Genomic DNA, 21,754 nt, shown 5'->3' on the forward strand with positions numbered 1-21,754 from the left:
TGGCTACTACACCAAATTAGTAACAGAAAACCATGAAAATTCTTCTAGCTATGTATTCACATTCCTGACAAAACTTCCTAGTCAGGTTTTACTCATTCAGTGCATACGGAAGTGAAACGTAGTCAGACCTGAAGATAGGTTATTTCTGCTAGCAGGTTAGGAATAACGCTCATCTGCATAAAATCCTACAAGCTCCAAAATAATAAAAATTGTTGCATTGAACTACTAAAAAACCACTGACAACAAGTATGTTTTATTAATACAGCAAGCTGTTAGAAAGAAAGCAAAGTGAAAGCTTACAAATTCATCATTTTTTAAGATAAAAGGGCAGTAAATTAGTCAATCTCCATGCTGGCTCCTTCCTTTGTTATGTGCTAAACAGATCACATCAGCTGTGCCAAAATTAGGAATGCAACATGATTTTACAGAATTATACCCACTATTTATATTGAATTGATACACCCCAAACATGGACTAGGACTTGACAGTCTAATGCTTTAATACTTCATTTTTATCGGTAATGAAAGAAATTCACTTAGAAAGACACAGCTGTGAGATTTTTTGGGTTTCAGTGATAAAATTTAGGTTTTTTTAGTCGGCACAAAAATAAAATCAGTGGCGTGCAGCCACCATGACACTTCATAGGCTACCACTAAGAACAAACAAAAAACCCCAATTCAGGTTACACAGTTTAGGGCTGGTGAGTACTACACTGGCAGAACGCTGCTTCAGGGCCAGATGAGCTGCTGAGACAAAAGAAAACCCAGAAACAAACACCACAACCAAAGCGACAAAATAGATGCCAAAATTTTCTCAACTGGCCATACATGCCAAAAAAACCAAAATGATAATCCAGGACTTAATTGTTTAAAAAAAACCCCACACAAATCCTCCTAAAAGATAAGTCTAAATGAAAACCATTAAAACTGGTTATTATATAAATAACCTCTTCGTCCGGGGCTTAAATTCTCCTTTAAAAGATATCTAGTATGACCTCCTCTTTAAAAAAAACTGCTCAACAGTTACTTCATATATGACATCATCATTGTCTTAGGTTTAAGAAGGAAGACTGCTATATGTCATACTATATTAAATATCTTACTAAAATGAGTTATTACACCTGTAATAAATATAGTTTTAAAAAACATTTAACATACAATTTTATTTACATGTAAGTGGGTAACAACCTCCAGAAGAAAATGATCTTGAAATAGGCCTATTTAAAACAGAGAAGATCCACTACTTCATTGGAGGCGATGATGTGTTTTAGAAAGGCAAGGAACAGATTTTTATTAACTGACTGCACGTGTGTTATCGGCTACTGGAAATACTGTAAGAATCCCACGAGTTTGTATTGCCTCCCCACCTATGTCTTCGCTGCGGAGGTGGCCTTTGAGTGTTTTTGTGGGGAGGTACCACCGAATTCATGACAATAGGTATGGATATTTGATATTCATATCGTTCCAACATCTGAGCAATCTTCTCACGACTGACCCCATGTTTATTCCTCCTACAAAAATAAAAGTTTGTGTAAATTGTCTGTATATTTATATGTTTACAGTCTTTAAGAAAAATAAAACACCTCTCTAATCGCACATTTTTTTCTGTTTTTCATATCTGAAATTTCACTTTTATTACACTGTATCCTCATTCTCTCCACAGTCAACTTGTGTTAAGTTTTAGTTTAAAAATTCACCACTCAAATAATAACAGAAAACAATACAGTCATCCTTCTTCATACAGAAATGTGATATTTTTCACCAGGACTGTGCACCTAAATAACCCTAGAAGAACTTAATTTTCTATTTATTCATTGGATTTTACATGATATACTAGCTAATGTGTAGAGGGATGAATAATATTATAGACTACTACTTAGGAAAACAATGTTCAAACTAGCATTAAAAAAAATGAGGCTACGTGGTTTCAGGACTTAGTGACAGAATATTTTCTCATCAGTAAATCACTATAGAAAACAAGGAGCCATGTTAATTGTGAACCAGAACAAGATGCTCATGATTACCCTTATCTACCTCCTGATATTTGCTGTAAGTTTAGAAAGGTACCCAGACACATGTAAGGGAAGAGAGGCCAAAAGTGTTGTCCTAGTCTTGCAGTGTTTAGTGAGCAGCTACAAGGACTTGGCCTATTCAGAACCTGAGACATTAGACATTATATTAGAATGTATCTATCTCCTTAGTATCTATGGAATAGAATCTTGAAATCCACGTTAGCAGAAAATTTCTGTCTCGGTCAAAAAGAAAGACACAAGGCTCATGCACAAACAATGGCAGAGAACTGCCAGCACTGTAACAGAACAGATATAAAACATTAAAAAAGAAATTTCGATAGTCTAGACAAGCATTTATCATAACCCAATATACTCTTATCACCAAGAAATCTTGTCCAAGCTGAATTATTTCCAAGTCACACCAATAGGGAATATATGGCTGCATCTTTGTGCTTTCTGTCACAGACAGAAGAGGCATGGGCTACCTTACCAACTTGCTCAGCTCTGTTGAAGAGAAAGCAGTACTGGGAACAAACAGGCTACACTGGAAAGAGGATACTCTATACAGAAATATTTTAAGACTGATTTCCTGCCCCACTCCCCTGGAGCTTGTGCATATTACTACAACAAAGAAGTATGCGTCAAATTGATGAGGGTTCGAAGCATACTGCAGGCAGCACACCACTTTCACACTCAGAATAGAAGAATTGATGATCTCAAGTATTCAGAATTACGCTGGCTACTTAAACTGTATTTTATTAGCTTGCTTTCTGGGAGCAAAAGGCTTAAGTAGAGTATTTCTCTCAAAGACACTCTTCCCTGGGACAACATCAGAAGCAGCTTATTGTTTAAATGCTACTAATTTCTACACTGTGCTAAAGAACTCCAGCAGCAACAGCCTGTTGAACTTGCCAGTTAACAGATCTTAACAGTTTTAATTCTAGTCACAAGTATGAACAAGTTTAATGGTAGAGAAAAAAGCAAATCCTTAGAAATATGATGATTTTATAAAGCAGTTGACTCTCATGATGGAAAAAAAAGAGAAGTCTAAGTCCTTTTATGCCAAACATGAATTTTCCTGGAATACAAGTCTGTCTGACATAACTAAAATCCCACACTGAACATCTTAGAAGTGTCTGATTACCAAGACACCTCCATAACTTGGCTGTGCTGCACCCAAAACTAGAAAAACATACTAGAATTCATCCTACTGACTGAGGACTATCTCTAAAAATAAGTTAGTGGTAGCTTAGGAGCAACAAGTGAAAGCTTTGGAAGATTCTAACCACAATGAAGCCCAAGGCAGTAACGTAAGTATTATATGCACGTACGTCGTGCATTGTAGGGGCCTGCTTTACAAAGGTGAAGCCATAAGCTGAGTCAGTTGGAAGCATATAAGCCAACAATCAGTGAGAAAACCCCTTGTGATCAACCATGAAAATATTACATTTCAAACAATGAAATATCCCCAAGGTGGTTTGATACCTCACAGATTCCTAAAGCAGATATATCTGAGACAAGAGACATTAACCAGGAGTAATAAGCAGCTTTTCCCAGGCATTCTCACAACCCAAGTCCAATGACCTATGTCCAACAGTACTCTAAGTCAGATCCTCTGAAGACTGGGGACAATTTCACAAATTCTTGCAACAAAATAATCTAAAATATGAGCTTTCTTTTTAACCTGTACTGATAAGTAATGAACTGACTGTAGTTCATTACTCATCTCACTGTCATGCTGAGACATCTATAAAAGTAGACTAAACAAAGCACTTCTATTGATGCACTCCTTGCAAAATGCATTATTTCTTTTTGCCTTCTACCTATTTCTTGCTGCCAGTGTTTTGTAGCAACAAATGTCTCAGAATAGTTATTCAATGTAATAGCAGTGATTCTTATAGTTGTCAAACATTTTTCTACTCATGTCCAACAAAATTTTAATATCACCGTTTTGGGCCAACAAGACAGGACCTCCCATTAATCTGTCTGTTTATCCATAACACTTCCATTTAAAGATATATCTCCAAATGCCTACTTAAATAAAACACATTTTAAACTAGTATTTAAAAGTAATTAAGTAATTAAGTAATTTGAAGTATTTAAAAAAACCAAGATATTGAATAAAATACAACTTACAATATATATTTATGTGTGCACATTTATCTATCTCTCTATATAAAGTACAATGATTTCTGTTATATAAAAATAACCTTACTTTTCTAATTCTTCAGGATCAAACTTCCACCAAGTATCTGGCTCATGGAACTCCACTCCATATCCCCTTTCCAGAGCCTGCAGCAAGCAAAGAGAAATGCGTGACGTGTATCATTATTACATAAAACGTAACAAAACAATTTACAGACCAGCAGTAACAGATATACTTAACTCTGCAGTGATAGCACGCTGAATTTCACTTACCCCCGGCCAGTCTCAGCTTTCATTCCAGGCTAAGCAGATTAGCTCGAGTCAATTCATGAATTGGTCTGAACTATTGCCATACCAATTACTGATCATATCAATAAGCAGCATCTCTTTAGAAACTTGAGTAACGAAAATGTTTCTGGACAAAACAGACCAACTTATCACATGTGAAGCGAAGTCTGAAAAGTTGTAACAGATGAGATGATCCCACAACAAAACCTACCGCTTCCACATATGGCTTCATTTCCCAGGCTTGAGTATTAGTGTTGTCTATTATAACTGGAGATATCCCCTGCTCCATCGCTTGCTTTGCTGCAATGAGAAACAGCGCAAGGTAACATACAACTGTGTAACTCAAAACATGGTAAACGGAAATAAACGGCTCAAAAAATGGTAAATGGAAATAAATGGTTCCAGATGTGTTTTACACTAATCTAGTCTGACTGAAACCCACTGTTCTAAGAAAAGAAATGAAAGCACTGAAAGGTAGAGACAGGAAGGGAAATAAATAGAAGCAAGAAGGTAAGAAAAATTAAGTGAAGGGCATAAAAACCCCCATGTGGTGGTGAATTGACCTGACGGGGTAAAAAGGCAGAAGTCGAACAAATAACAGAAATGCTCAAAGTCTGTGGCCTGCTGACTACAGAGGTCCTGGCATGACACCACATCCTGGTTACAGCTTTACCAGCTCTGCCAGATAACATGTGGTGCATTCATAACTGAGACCTGTGATTAGGTATGGCAGTTCTTCTCCAACAAACTGCTAAGAAATAGGTGATCTTCACAGAAAGTCATCACATACATGAAATATTTCTGAGATCCATTACCAAAAAAAAAAAAAAAAAATTTACAACCATGCTGTCACCAACTGAATAATGTTTGAACTCACTGGACAACTTCTACCCAATCCAAGAGGGCAGCAGCTTCAGGAATAGTAAGCTGTTTCCAAGTTCTACGAAAGAGTAATTGATAAGAAGCACATCCTAAGTAGCATCTTAATTGCTGGAAAGACAGACAAGCCACAGCCATGATGCAATTTGTTTGGCAGGTCACTTAGGCAACAGCATGCTTTTAACTTGGGACCATTAAAAGTATACTGCTTCTTAGCCAGCAGACGCACCCTAGAGATTACAATGCAGAACTAAGATGGGTTGGAGGAATTTAGGGGACAAAATATGCAAATCTTATGGCTGCCTGAGATTTATCCACTCCACAGGACAGAAAATATTTTAAAGTTATCCTGATGCCTAAATCGGTATATCTTCATAAGACCAAGGCTGCTTTAGTCTTGATAAATCAGTTAAGCATCTACCTTATGCCTAAACCTAACTTTGATCTTGAAATCAGGCATTCTTCTAAATCCCTTACATAGTCCAGAAAGCATTCTCAGAGAACTCCTAACTCACATTACTAGGATTCGTCCCTGAAAAACACAACACGGCACAACCACTTTTTTTGAGCAGATCTAGAGAGCATGATTATGACATTCAGCTTCTACATAATGCTACACAGGAGACTTACCCAAGGAAGTGAAAAACTCAAGTTCTATACCCTTATCAGCTTGATATCCACCTCCAGTTTATACAAACTGGGACAGCAGCTAAGCTATTCTTACTCTAAGGTCAGAAGGAACTCCTGCAGAGGAGAGCACCTGGAGAGAGACCCCACTTTTGGGACAAATGGGCTACCTTAGTTTTCACTGTTTTAACTTCCTCCACCATTTAGTTTTGAAAGCAAGACCTCTGCCAATCTTTGCAGAAAGGGACAACTCTCTTACATCTTTACCTAAAGAACTACTCTGTGAATGAATCAGTGAATGAGGTTCTTCTTGCTGCCTGAAAGTAAGCTAGATAGTGAAGCAGATTTCCAATTTATGATTATTACATTCATGAATAAGATTCCTCAACTCCTCCTACAAATATTCTAAAGCATGTTGTAATTCATTGTAAGACTTTTATAAAAATCTACTCCTCAGCTTCTGTGTGCCTCAGTTAATCAGTAAAAACAAAACAATAACTCCTTATCTATTTTACAGATGCACTGTGGAGATGAATTCCATTAAAAAAAATTTAAAAATCCATTGTTCTGATGCTACACATTGAATCAAAAAAAACCCAAAAACCCCAAACTGGTTAGTTCTAAGCAACACTAGCTATGTCAGCCACAAACAACAAGAATTTCACATTTCAAAATTCTTGCCGTCTGCTATCAATATTCTTCTCCACACAGCCAAAACATAGGCTAATACTGCCTATTGTGAGGAAAACTAACTGTCCCAACTACAGTCAGCACAAGAACAAGGATTCAGTCCTTTTTTTTTTTTTTTAAAAAAGGCGCAGAAAGGGTACAAAAGCAAAAAAAAAAAATGAACTCATTATTGGTTGTAGTGTAAAACCCTGAACCTTAGGAAATACCTGAATTAAGGTTGGGTGCGTAGTAACTATAGGGCATATGTATTACCATGTTGTCCTTAAATACACGTTTGTGCCCTATTTCCTCCCATATACTCCTACCCCTTTCAGAACATGACAGACTTGTTCTGTAGTTGAACTGGGGGTGTGTATCAAATCATCAGCCTCTTTTTTAAGTAATTGTGAGATAAATGACGAGTAAGCCAGGATGACTGCAAAGGGAGAAGGATCATCTTTTGGTGAATGTTCCTCAGCCTCATCCCACCTTCTTTCAAGTGGCCACTACTTTGCATGATTTTCATTTTCTGGCTGCCCAATTTCAAAAGTTAGAAGTATCATTTACAGAAGTGACATGAACTCTTCATCTGAATATGAAGACAGGGAAAATTTATTCTGAATGTATGACGTATTACTACTACATAGCCTGAAAATATCTCAATTGCTAAGTTTGACACCCAAAAATAGGAAAATGTTCTTAGCAACCATTTCTTAGCTTGCCAATGAAAATTCAGAATACCACTAAGTGCTCACAGAAAAGTTAAGATGATGAACTAGATGAAAGAACTGAAACATATGAAGCTCAAAATACTAAAATAACATACAAAAAAGTTCCCAGGAGAATTAATAATATTCCGTTAAACAAGGTTAAAATAGTATGCATTAAATGAAAAGTGAGATCCACAATGAGTGTGAGGATTAAAAAATACAACTGCTGACCCTGCCCCTTTAGTGAACACTGCTCCGTCTGTACACTGAATGAAGCAAGGATCGGAAAGTGGAAAAACACTACTTTATTGGAGAGAACTAGGGATTTTTCTTGATGGAAATCAATCCATACAATGGGAAGAAATTAAATGAGAGATAGAAGGGAGGAAAAAAGGAAAGATAGAATGTGTTCTGACAGAGCACTAAGAATCAATGGAAAAAGTTACAAGAGGTGAAAAATACACTGCCCTGGTTTCGTTAACCTGGCACAAATGATCTTTGTGAAATCTGAATCTACGAAGGAAAACGGGTAGGCTGACAGAAACAAGGGAAAAATCCTCAAATATGCATTTCAGAAAAAAGATTCATAAAGGTAGCAAGGGAACCGCCAAGTTCATAATGAAGATAATGGCACTTTTTAAATTTCAAAAGCTTATCAAGAAATACTATATTACAGCTACAAGTCACTTACATATTCTACCATTTTGTTTTAACTATGGATCTAAGTGCTGAAGCATGCTGATGTAATACCTTAGATAAAGTTTTGTTTGGAAGTAAAGAAGTTACTAATTTTATTAGTCACTGTCAAAACCAAACCAGAGTATATAAAGCAGATTAACATGGACCTGACAGGTCAAGTTGGGGTTTAAGCCACAAAGGCAGCAAAAAGTTCCAGTAGAAGTGGCAGGATGAACTAAAATAGGAGAAACTCTGCAAAGCCACAAAAGTGAACTTAAAGGGCCTAAAGCCCTGTGACACTGATTTCACAATTAAAGCTGCAGCGGCAAATTAATTGTAGTATTTCCTAATATTTGTGCACTTGACCTTACACAGTTAATGTGGAGGTTGTGTGTTTTATTATCAAGGTTATGCAATTCGCTCTTCTATAAACATCTGAGATTTTGAAATTCTGTTCATCTAAAATAAATTCATTTTTCCTTCTAATGGGTCTCACAACCATTTTTTTCTTCACACTTTCTATATTGCAGATTCAGTCCCTCATCATTTAACAGAATTATTTTCTCATTTGTGAAGAAAGTAAGTTTTTGCCTTCTCCATAATTCTGATGTGAGGATCATAAAGTTCTAGCTAATTATGGTGCCATGTGAATATTAGCAAATATGTAAGTAACTTAGGCAGCTGATATAATCTGTATGAAACTTTAACCTAGACATGCTCATCACACAAGGATCCCAACTATCAGGATTACCATTCCCCTGAATTTCTCATTTCATGTATTTCAAGGATCCACATGCAAATGAAACCAAGAACTTCTGAAGCACTTCAAGTCAGAGCAGAAGGCAAGAATTGAGTACAAATTCAATCCAAAGCTATTCTGGCAAATGTTTCGCAGTGGTTGTGTTCTATGCAACAAGGCACAGTTGTTCTTGTCCTCAGAAATCCTGAATAACTAAATTATATGCTGTTCTGCTTATCAAAACTTGTAAAGTGTTGAGCTCTCTCATCCACAAACTACTACTTTATCAACTCTTCTGCTCCTCAGGCTCCCACTGGGATCTTCAAAATAATTATTATTGCTACACTCCAACTTCAAAAGTACTCTTTACAACTGATATTCTAATGACTGATGTAAAAAAATTCCCCTCACTGTTCATACAGACATGTTCCCCAATGTATCATAAACTTTGCATTGGGGTCAGAAGGGGAGAAAAGGGGAGAATACTTTTTCCCCCTTGGCCCCCTGTATCTTTTGACGCATAGTAGTCCTCTAGACAAGGAAGGAAGCTTCTGCTTGAGCAGAGAGAGTAATCTGCATGCACAGGCAATGAAGCTGTTCGCTCTGTCCACTCCTTAGAGTAGACCAAGCAAACAATGAGATTATTAGAAAACTGCTACAGAAAGAGCAAGGATCTGTCCGGTACCCTTCTTACCCCGGGTATCTACTTCCTCCACAACTAAACCCAACCTTTGTACACTGCTCGGTATTAAGAAAGATGGCTTATTAAAGCTGTTAATCTACTCAAGTGAACTAAAGTCTTCCTCAGAAAAACTCTTCCATAAGTTTTGGATGAACCTCAGATCAGGAAAGATACTGAAAAAAAAAGGATACTCTGCTGCTGCCAGCATTAAAAAGGCTCAATTCTGCCATCAGTATACTAGTATCAAATGGAAAAAATCAGCAGGTCACAGCACAGAGATTTTCTGTTTATAACTCTGAGCCTTCTGTAAGTTGAACATTTAATGTATATATAAACATATTCAATATAAAGAATACTTTTAATACATACCTCTATATACCCTATACTAAAATATAGACTACTAACACACATGTATGTCATGCTATACTTCTATGAAGTTATGCTTATATTTAGAAAATAGGATTTCTCTTATGCATTCACACCTCTCTTCTGGTTCCAGTCATGGGCATCACCAAGCTGCGCAGCATTATACGTATATCCATCTTGTTGGCGAAAATAATCATCAGTGCTGAATACAATGCCATCACGACTTTGACCCAGCAGAATACTGTTAAACAAAGCAAAAGGCAAAAATATTTTAACTTCTTTTTTTTTATCTGAAAAATAAAGACACAGAAAAAAAAAGCTACAATAAATTTAACTGTGCTCCATTTAAAAACTTCTTGCAAACGTCAAACGGGTTTATAAAAGTACGCTCATATGTATTACTAATAATTCTAATCTAGATTAAACCAATATATTTCCCCCCTTTCTATTATTTCTGTATTTGATGTTTCTTCTCCTTCACCCTCAAGAAATGTTTGTACCCATCTAAGTTATGGTTATATTGCAGTAAACTCCAAGTACCTCACAGTAATTTAATGTACTTACTAACACTTTCCATAACAGTTCTCATTTGGAATTGTCTCTAGAAACAAATCTGTTCATGAGGAATCTGGATGCAGCTGAGAAACAAACTGGATATTTAAATCCTTTTTCAGCACTTGCTGCTTGCACATATAATGTGGATCAAACAGGAACAGCAAAAGAAAGCTACGAATATTTACAGCAATTTCCCTATTTTACAGGAAAAAGTGAAAGATCACAATAAACTTTCAAGACTGTCCTACTAATGAAAGTCAGGATTACAGCAGAGTATCTGTATTCCTTCAAGATCTTATACTCTTCTATTCCAGTTCTAGAGCTTCTCCTGCAATCCTAGCGACACAGTCACCTCTAATTTCTCATCAGCTCTGGCCCTCGTTGGATCTATAAGGCACTGGAATTAATACTCAAAAGAAAGCAGTCCTTCTCTCGTTTAGTGTTTTGGTTTTGGTGTGGGTTTCCCCGGTTACTTTTCTGAAGCTTTAGCAATTAAGCCTATTTAAGAAAAGGCCCCAAAAGGTAATACGTTAGAAGTAGCCAACTACCAACAGAGACCTCCCCTGGATGAGCAGCAGTAAACTGCTACATGGGTTACCATGTTCTGTAGAACTGCAGTTTCGGGCTAACAGATGACAAGAAAAGATAGGATTAAGATAGGATTTTTTCATATCTCAGTTTCTATCAGGGAATTATGTTCTTTTCTCCCATCATTCACACTTCAGTGCTTATGGGGTGATAGGAAAGCCATGCATTTTACTATCCCTGTATGTATTACTTCAAATCAGGAAGAAAACAATCACTTCACAAATCACTTAAACCACTGGATTAGAGTGTTTCAGCTTGGTCTCTTAAGGCAATGATATTCCATGGTGACTTTGGGACACAGACCAATTTCAACTAAATCTGACGGTATATTCTCTCAAAAATACAATGAATTTTTATGGGGGGAAAACAAACAGACAACCAAAGCAGAACAAATTTGTAAACAAATGGATAAAACTCAAAGATTCAAATTAGAATCCATAAAGAGAAAAAAAAAAAATTCACAAAGCAAATTTCACATTTACCCTGTCTTCCAGGCCTGCTATTTCCAAGCAACAGAAGTATTTTACTGGCTAGAAGTTTACCTCATTGGTAGGTTAGAATAAGTTGCATTACATTCTGCTTCTTGCACAGCTAACGTTAAAGATTACGGAAGAAATTTAAATACATTTTAGTAAACACTAAATTAGCATGTGTATTGCACCGGTTTAGGAAAGCACGGAAGGATTCACAGTCTATTTTTATCCTAAGTAGATAAAATGGCACCAGTAAATCATATACCACATGCAAAAGCATTTTTTTAATATCCATTCCTCTCTTGCATAAATTACATGAGTTTACATAAGTTACTTGGATACCACACGCAACAGCATTTTTTCATATCTATTCCTCTCTTGCATAAAATACATAACATGAGTTTACATAAGTTACTTGGCCATGATTAAAACACGGACCAATTTTCTTATTTACAGTATGCTACATTTGCCAACTAACAATGCTAGAAAAACTGAACCCATTTTCCACACCGGCTTTTGTGTGCTGAATGCATATACACACATCTGTGAGTAAGGACCATCTGCCTTAATAAAACACAGCAAATAAAAACTGGGATTCTTCTACTACCTATCTGAGTAGACAGACATGTGCCTACAGCTCCTAGGAGTCTGACCATCAGGTTTCTGTAGGAATACATGTGAACTTAGGAATTGACACTAATGGGGCATTCATTTTTATTTCTAGGAACTGACTCTGCTCAGTGTGCTGGAGAATAATTCACAAAACACAATGACAAGGGTTTGCGGATCTCGCAAACCCATCAACGAAGTTTATTCTTCAAATGTTCTATTATGCATTGAAGTTCAAAATACACCACAATTTATTTACGAGCCTATATAACTGATATAACAGATCTAAACCAGTAAACTATGTTTGCAAGAATAATTCTAAAACTACAGAATTTGGGAAAGCAAAGTGACTACCAAAGAGGCCAGAGTAACAGAACCCTTACCCTATATGCAACAGACAAGCTACCACAAAGTAATGAATTTATGAACTGAAACTTCAGTTACTGCAGCAATGATTGTAGCCTCTTTCTAAATCGTGAAATTAAATCATAAAACATAACATTTTAAAAAGCTGACAGTAACCTCATTCAGAATTCACAGTATTTAAAGTTGACATCAACATTGATGTCATATGGAATAATTCACGTACTTCTAACATGTATTTGGAAATAAATTTTATCCCAGGCTGACAAACTGGGAAACAGCAACAACAAAAAGCACGACTCTGCAAAGAAAGCACCATTACTACCTAAACACAAAGAGAGATCATATTGCACTTTTCAGAGATGGAGAAAGGAAAAAAAGTAAGATAAATACATTTCTAATAAGAGACTCAAATTACAGATTAGTCAGCACCAGGATGTGCACGTGCCTGAAAAGGGTAGCAGTATTATCCAGCTGTTTTCTTCCAGCTTCCCCACCCTAAACCTTCCCTTCAACTGAACATCCACCTTTGAACATAGCAGGACAGTGAAACTAAAGCACATACAAAAATTGAAGCAGCTCACCTACTTTTTCCAGACATGCTATCTGATCTAACAGAAGACATTAGCTCAACAGATAAAACTCATCTTGTAGCCAAAATACTCATTTTAACTAGTCAGCAAACCAATACTTTTTTTTTTTTCCAGTGCACGTGTGCACACACTCAAATCCTGCCTTATTTTTTCTTCAAAACAAAAATGGTCCTGCATCCTGGTTAACTTACTTTGATAGATGATTTTATAATAAGAGAGATTTCTTAGAATCTAATAATTGACCTATTTAAAATAGCCAACGTACCACAGATGAGGCAAGACATAGACAATAACTAAGTATCATGTTAAAACCTGTAGTGTTAGTAAGCTATGTAAATGTTACTTTAAAAGCATTGCTGGTAACATTGTTTAAAGAAATATATAATTACAAGCAACAGCACACAAGTGTTTCTAGATTCAGCTAGAAATTCTAACTCTTAACTCTCCCATTCCACGACTGAGCTCTTAGGAAGAACGGTCCCAGATAAAGATGACTTGTCTATATACTTCTGTGTTCTGGGTTCAGTCAGGAAAGAGTTAACTCTCTTTACCATGGCTGCTAGGAAGCTGTTCCTGGATGCAAGGGGCAGCACTGAAGAGGTCTAAGCTGGCACTGGGGAATGCCTGCCCCAGATTCAAGGTCTTTCTCTGCTTCTGACCCTGCAGCTCCGTTCCCAGCTCTCGCTGTCTCGCTACAGGCCGTGCTGGGACACACAGTTCAGGCCCCTGACCCCAGCGGACCAAGAGAGTATTTCATTCCATAGTCCGTCATGCTCGGGGCAGAGGCGAGGAGGGGGTCCGGGAGCCATCACTCTCTCTGGTTCACTCCCGTATGCCTGCTGATCCTCACCCTGACTCCTGCGTTAGCTGCTTTGCTAACTCCTGTGCTGGCTCCTTCGGGGTTGTTTAGTTTTCCTGGGCTTGCTATCGCTGATAGAGTTTGCTCAGAATCTGCTGCGGCAGCGCTCGGGCTCCGGCCCTCAGGCTGCTGCTCTCGGCCTGTGATCGTTCTCGGCCTGCGATCGCTCTCAGGCTCTCTGGGTGTGACTCCCACTACTCAGCACCTGTTGTGCATCGGTCAGTGAGTGGTGAGAAATTGTATCATATTGTATAATATGTTTTATTTTCTATTGTTTTAATTATTTATTATTAGTAGCACTTGTATATCTTAATGTAGATTTAATTAGTAAATAGTTCTTATCTCAATTTTACAAGCTTCCTTATTTCTTTTTCCTCCGATTCTTCCCCTCCACTGGAGGAGGGGAGGGGGATTTGTGAGAGCGGCTTTGTGGTATTTTGCTAGTCAGAGTTAAACCACGACATCCTGATAACGGATTTAATTAAAAATGTACTTAAATGATAGCAGTATTTGTTCTTTCAACCTCATCAAGCTTTTTAAAATTCAAAATCATGTTTAGATATTTAAGGAGGAACAGAAAAATGCAACTGCTGCCAAGTTCAGTAGCAAAATATCCTAAAATTCCAAGTCTGTTTTCCTGTAACTTTTCGCAGCATTACAAGATCACATTATCATCTACTTCTAACTATAGCAGACTCCTGTTACTTGGGCTAAAGCTAACATTGTGGGGTACCTATCGGTCCAAATTATTTTTAAAATTTCTAACTAAATGGTGAATCACTTCCAAAAGCAAGTATGAAATACAGCATTTTTATCATGTTTCGTTATTCCAAGCTTTTCTCTGAGAAGGTCTGGATTAAGGAAGTGAAATCTGCAAAGTACATATGTTTGCTTTTCCTGCAAAAAACCTTTTGTAAATCTGACCAGACTATAGGATTTCAAATGTCTTGTGCACAGAAAATACTAGCGAAAAGTACTCGGTTTTGTATGAAGTAGAGCAGAAAATACAAAAATCCGCACTGCAGTAAGCCCATTCTTGAACAGAGCACTCTGTAGTGGCAAGAAGCTGATTCAGTACCAATACTGCATATTAAGAACACTTTTCTCCCAAAAAAATCTCAAGAATGGCAAGGGAAGGAACAAAATTGCCCTAAAATAGGAAGAACATTGGAAGCATAGTGGTACAAACACCGGAACAAGCAGCGTGGTACTGGCAGCAGTTAGGAAATAGGGCCAAGGAAAAGAGTGAAGTGCAAGGAAGAAATTGGTACAATGAAGCCGGGAATGAGATAAGACCACCAGCTGAAGTAGGGACAAGATAAATCTGGGAAGAAACTGTGGGGAGAAGGTGGAACCAAGAAATCAGCTTCAATTTTAGGAGCAGATGTGGAGCTTGTAAGCACAGATCAAAAGCCATGGATAGACAGCAATAAGAAAACAAAACTGGGAATAGATGGATAGAGATAGGAACTTGAATGAGCCTCAGGAGATGGGACTGTCTAGGTCAGGTGAACGCAGGAAATATATGGAGGAGATGAGGGGAGCTCCCCAGTGACCAGGAAAACACTAATTTTATGCTCATATTTAAGGCAAGTAAGGACAAGGACCCAAAGAACTAAAGGCTGCTCAACCTCACCTGACCTCAGCTCCGGGAAAGACAATGGAGTTCATCCTCTCAAAACCTATTTTCAAACATGTGAAGAAAACAAAGGTAATCGAGAAGAGTCAGTGTGGGTTTTGCAAAAGACAAATCATTCTTTATTGACCAGAATGAATTGTCTGATGAAACAACTGCCTCCGTGGATGAGGACACAGTGATGAATGTAGCATACTCAGAAATTATCAAGGCTTCTAACATCATCTCCTAATCAATAACAAGAAGAATACAGCTAGGGATGGTAGTGGGACCAATTTTTTCAGTACCTTCGTTAACCTGGATGATGAGGAAACTTGCAGATGACACCAAATTAGTAGTGATGCCCGACATACTGAAGAGTAGGGCTTCTATCCAAAATAACACAGAGAAACTTGAGCACTGGGCTAAGCAAAACAGCATGAAACTCAACAAGGAAAAGCACGAAGTTCTGCAGCAAGTGAAAGATAAGCATCAGGAGAGGATGGAAAACAACTGGTTGCGCAGCTCTGCTGAAAAGGATCCAACGATTACATCAAACTGGAGATGAGCAAGAGAAGAGCAAGCCACATGCTGGAGTTTATTAGAGAAAATGTGGCAAATAGATCAATGGAAGTTATCATCCACACTCTACCTGGCTCTTGTGTGGTCAGTTCTGAAATACTGTGTCCAGTTTGGAGCTTCCCAGTTCAAACAACACGCTGAAAAACATGAAAGGGTTGAACAGATGGCTACCAAGGTGGCCAAGGGCATACAACCTACCAGGAGAGGTTAAAAGCAGCTGTGCTTGTTTAGTCTGGCAATGAAGACAGTAAAAGGCCATCCGATATCAGCCTATTACAGTGAATATCCCCTTACCTGAAGGGAAACTGCCAAGATGAGCCAGATTCCACCAGGTAACAGCACATGGTATAACACAGGAGAACATGGGCAAATTGGCTTGGGAACTTCAGTTTGGAGATTAGGAAGGACTTCTTTATTAAGAGGATAGTACTGCACCAGATATGTTTGGAGAGTCTGTGGAATCTCTGTACTTGTTGGTTTTTCAAGATCGAGCTAGACAAAGACACAGCTGATCTGATCCAACAATGGTGCCAGACCTGCTCTAAGCAGAACGGTGGACTTGTTGACCTCCAGAAACCTCTTCCAAAAAATACGGCTGTGATTCCAAACAGTTGCGATGGAAGAGTCAAAACAAACCACAGACTTAAGTGGAAGTTTCAGGACAGACATAGGGAGCAGGAAGAAAAGCACCTGTACTTACAAACCCTCACTTCGCACAAAATGCAGATAGGAATCCAAGATTCCTGGGTCTCACTTACTGCTCTGCTGTCATTTCATTCTTGGGAAACCCACTTGGAAGATGCATCCCGTTCCCTTCTACTGGTGATCCGTACAGATGATGCCGATTTTCTGCTTTTCCTTCATAGCCATTTTGCTAGCCCTACTGGTAGAGGTTTGTCTGCAGGTGCCAAAGATACCAAGCCTACAAAGATAGCTGTGGGTCCTAATATGGCATCAGAAGACTGTGTTTGCTGTCCTAGTCTGCACAGCAGAAGTCTGATGTTACACACACACACACAGTCAACTTATACTAAGACTTAATCACTAATACATGTATTTTCCTCATAGGGAGACATTAATTCTGGGTTCCTCCACCACTATGTACCTGAGACACTGCAACATGACTTCATGGGAATTAACAATTGCAACCAAGCCTTGAACATGTGAAACTGCATATAACTGAATACATGGAAAGACAAGTCCCACACAGTTCAAATCCCGTACCCAAATGTGCTGACTATTCTTGACCTGGATCCCATAGCGCCCACTTTCTCCTCTGTTAAATGAAATTCGTAATTGATTTCACTAGCAAGAGATGAAAGAAGCAAGAATATGTGTTCATAAAATCCTGAAGATATTTAGAATCTTTCAGATAATAGAATCTTTCAGATAATATGAATAACATACTGGGAGAAAGATTCAAAGACAATTCAGCACACAAAACCTGGACACCAAAATATTCTATTCTATTAGATATCTTCCCATTACAAATTATCCAATTCTTGCACCGAATGAGGTAGCATATTTTTTCCACAGTGTTTTTTTAAGTTATTTTCTGTGTAGCTTTCACATATTAAAGCAGTTATTGTAATAATATCCACACAGGCTCATGCAGTTTCAGAAATGCAGGTCTGAAAAACAAAGCACTCAGTAACTAGAAAATTACAAATATGTAAGCTAGAAATTTCTAATAGAAATTTTTTCTATGACACAGTGACCACAGTCCACAGTCTCCTAAATATCAAGGGAGGGGAAAACCAACACAAAACCCAAACCAATCAAACAGTAAGGTTATTCCTTTATACAAAAAACAAGGAAGAAAATGATCACTGTATCTATTTAATAGAGTCTTAGCATACAACAGAAGGTAGCCACAGAAGACATCCTATTTGTGACATACAGATTCTGGATGAAGCTCAGTCAGTTTTTTTGATATGCAAAAGAAACCTATTTTGACTTAACAGAGATAGTGTCTGTGCTCTATGTCAACTTACATGCTTTTTAAGCTAGGCTAAAAAAAAAAGTGAAAACCCAAGTTGAAGTGGTACCTTTTTTTTTAACCTGTCAGACTTCAACAAGTATATTTTTAAGGGAAAATAATACTTTTCTTGTGTGTTGTTCACACATAAACACAAGTTGACAGACCATTGTATGAAAAAAAAGGGAATGAGATTAGGCCCAGCTTCATCACCATACTGAAAACAAATTAAGTATTTCAGTGCAGCAAAATTCCTCTAAAGGGCCTGAAAATTTTTGCATGGGCATTAAAAAGTACTCCTGCTTCAGTCAAATTAATGCTGCTAGATTTGAGGGAGCATTTTTTTAAATTAAGGTATTTAAGAACAACAAAAGGGACAGACCATCAAAAACGAGTACACCTGAAAGTTTCAGAGTAAGAGATTATGCTATTTAATGGATATAGAACATTTTATACAACATAAACCAGCTCCTGTTCATCAAAACTCTAAAGGAGGCCAAAGCAACACACTTTTTTTTTCAATTTTACTGTCATATGTTCTCATTAAGTAAAATTTAGTGCATTTTAATAGCCTAATTTACAAATACCAAAGTTTGCCAAGTGCTTGCAGATAATTTCTTAAAATTTCTTTAAAAATTCTGATTAATAAGCTTTCCAAGTTTCAAGTCTTTACTTACCGAGAAAGTGTTGATTTCCCTGAACCAGGTAGGCCTCTTAAGATCAGGAGGAATTTCTGTGAACAACTGAATCTTTCTTCAGGTAACTGCAAGGAAGAAAAGATGTGCATTCCTTCTGTACTGTCAGCTTTTAGATCCTTCCAAATCTCTTCCCTGGTTTCACAGAAACCATTATTTTGGAGTCCGTTCCGGTCATTATTTCCATTTCTGAAGACCTGAGTAGTATGAATACCAATATGACCAGCATAGTTGGTACTTTGATCAAGCAACAGATCATGATTGTTGATATCAGTATTTCCATGGTAACCATGATAATTTTTGTAAGGAAGTTCACCATTTGGAGAAGGGAAAGCATTTGTGTTCTGTGGTGGGGAATTAAGTACTGGAAAATGCGACTGATGACTGAATCTAGGAGGAAGAAGTCCCTGAGGTGCTATAAAAGACTCTGTTGACTGCCAAGCAGGTCTGAATTCAGGCACTGAGTAGTTCCAATATTTAGAATCTAGTTGCTCATTAAAGGTATCTTCTGTTTTCCAGCCACTTGTTTCCATGACAAACTGCTGCCCGTTGCTTGTTTCCTGACTATTCTGCTGCCCAAAGAAACACTGTCCATTCCCATAAAATGGTTGTGGGCTGCCCAACAATCTACGCTGATAATCCTCTTGTGAGGTTTGATTACCATCAGACGGAGAGTATTGTTCCTGAGAAGTTTCAGTTTCTTTCTCCTGGAAATCGGTATCCAAATTTTCATTTTCCAGCTGGTGAATTTCTTTATAGAACTGGTCCAGTTCATCATCTATTTTTGGTACAGCAGAAGAAATGGTCTGCATCTTCTTTTCCTCGTTTCTTTTATCTCTGTTTTCATGCAATTCATTCTGATCTCCCTCACCGCTTCGGCATTCATTGCAACTGCCGGATTTGTCCTGTTTGTTACTTTCAGCAGGCTTATATATCGGTCCGATAAATTCTTTGCTTGTAAAAAACTCTTCATCTGATGCATTTCTACTTACTGAGAATGATGTACTGCTATTTCTAATGTTATCTTCACCAGCATTATTTGTAATAAAAGGGCCTTTATTTTCTTCAACTTCAGTGTCATTTATTGGTGCAAATGGAGGATTTATGTTTGGCACAGTTGCTGAATCAATCGGCTGACTGAGCACCAGATCATATACAGGGAGCACTTCATTCGATGTTCCCAAGACACCAGCAGGTATTTCCTCTTGCTTCTGCATTTCATGTTGCCCTTGGTTATCTGAGGCACACGCTGGTATCAAATCATCCAAGGGTCTCTCAGCATCTACCTCCTCTTGAACACCTTGGTTATCATCATCAGAGAGTTTCTCGTCAGCTCCTTCTGTTGACTTCATTTTTTTAGGACATGGTTCAATTGTGATTTCATCCTGATACTCCAAGAGCCTTACTCTACTTTCAGCATGAAGCATCTTAGAGAAAAATTAATACATGATCAGCATGCACACTTTTACAGTAAAGTATTAAAAAAGTTATTCAGTCCTATGATATGCACCCTCTTTTGTATTCCAGAGGTATATATAGAATGCAATAAAAAGCAATAATCATTTTATTATAAATCAAGTGCCAAGTAGTTTATTCAGCAGATCTCTCCCCAAAAAACTAAATGTAGTTCCAAACAAGAAAGAAAGTAGAACAAACCCTCTAGTTGGAGAAATTCTGTTTCTGTCAACATACCAACTTTCTAGGAGTAAATATTAATAAAACGTCACATGCTCTTAATTCTGGACAAGAAATAAAATTTATCTGAAAAGGATCTGTAGGTGTTATTAAGGGTAGATTTGTAAGCAATGGTAGTAATCTCATGTTCACTTGCAGAACTGACAAGAAAAGGTGTTACTCTGGGCGTTTCCTCATCTACTATCCGAAGGATGAGAATTCTGCCATTCTTCATCTCTGAATGTCTAAACCAAGGAGATTTTACTGTTTGCATTTAACTTCACTACTTGTAAGACAGCACTGATGTCAGAAGGGGAAGAAATACGGCCATGCAACTCTCCTTCTTCCGCAAAAACAACCAAGCACAACCATCAAACAGTAGAAACTACTACTACTATGTAATGAAAATAATGATAATATGTAATGAAAAGCAAAACAGCAGTGGAAAAAAACCCCAAGCAATACAACCACTCCACATTTGTCAACCAACGCCCTGCCAGTCCCCAAGCAACAAGAGAGAGCACCCCAGCCAACTCCCCCCAACTTATACACTGAACATGACATTTTCTAGCATGAAATCTCCCTTTGGTTGGTTTGGGTTAGCTGTCCTGGATGTGGCTTTGAGCAACCTGGTCTAGTGGAAGGTGTCCCTGCTCATGGCAGGGGGGTTGGAACTAGATGATCTTTAAGGGCCCTTCCAACCCTAACCATTCTATGATTCTATGATTCTGTGTCCCCTCTCAGCTTCTTGTTGCAAATATGCTGGGAACACAGGTGCAGTATCAGAAACTGAGAAAAGTCCTTGAGTTGGTATAAACATTGCTTGGCAGCAACTAAAAACATCTGCATGCTGTCATTATTCTTCTTAGCACAAATCCAAAACATAGCCTCATACTAAAAACATCAGTGAGTTACCAACATTCTTCCTGCACAAATCCAAACCACAGCCTCATACGAGCTCCTGTGAAGTAACTCCATCCCAATCCACACCAGCACACTTTGACAGACTTTCTCCGACTATCCTTTGGGACAGTGAAGCTGCATGTGAAAGCATCCCCACCTGTGTTCCTGGGGAGGACTGAGGAAGGATGTATTGAGAAGTGCAATCCGTGCGACAGCCTTGTCTCCCGAATGGGATCTGCCGTATTTCTGTAAAGAACTGCTTTGAAGTGTTGAACCTGAGCTAGCACATGCGATTCACCCGACTGGCACTTGCAAGACTAAATTACTCGTTTAACTAACCGGTCAAACATCCAGAAGTCTCAACTAAGTAACACGGCCTTAAGCTCCAGCTGTACAACAAATTCCAAAATGGGAAAAGAAGGCCTGTGTGGCAGAAGTTAAAGACGGGGGGGGAGGGGATGGCTTGGTTTTGC

General features: G+C 38.0%; 1 protein-coding gene across 1 annotated transcript; it reads right to left on the minus strand.

Moving 5' to 3' along the window:
- Positions 1-1,154: 1,154 nt before the first annotated feature.
- Positions 1,155-20,131, minus strand: N4BP2L2 (NEDD4 binding protein 2-like 2). Its single transcript, XM_010155214.1, has 5 exons — positions 18,687-20,131; positions 9,911-10,035; positions 4,656-4,744; positions 4,227-4,303; positions 1,155-1,510 (listed from the first exon to the last, which is right to left on the minus strand). The coding sequence occupies exons 1-5, from the start codon at positions 20,129-20,131 to the stop codon at positions 1,312-1,314; spliced, it is 1,935 nt and encodes a 644-aa protein (XP_010153516.1). The 3' UTR covers positions 1,155-1,311.
- Positions 20,132-21,754: the final 1,623 nt, after the last annotated feature.

This window comes from Eurypyga helias, unplaced genomic scaffold (assembly GCF_000690775.1).
Source record: "Eurypyga helias isolate BGI_N326 unplaced genomic scaffold, ASM69077v1 scaffold7317, whole genome shotgun sequence".
Lineage (NCBI taxonomy): Eukaryota > Metazoa > Chordata > Aves > Eurypygiformes > Eurypygidae > Eurypyga > Eurypyga helias.

What these genes read in the sequence shown, in the direction of transcription:
- N4BP2L2 (XM_010155214.1), bottom strand. Translation starts at nt 20,131, where the DNA reads ATGCTTCATGCTGAAAGTAGAGTAAGGCTCTTGGAGTATCAGGATGAA. An exon ending in TGAAGCCATATGTGGAAGCG is followed by an intron (nt 4,304 to 4,655) that starts GTAGGTTTTGTT and finishes TGCTTGCTGCAG; the next exon opens with GCTCTGGAAAGGGGATATGG. An exon ending in GATCCTGAAGAATTAGAAAA is followed by an intron (nt 1,511 to 4,226) that starts GTAAGGTTATTT and finishes TTATTTTTGTAG; the next exon opens with GAGGAATAAACATGGGGTCA.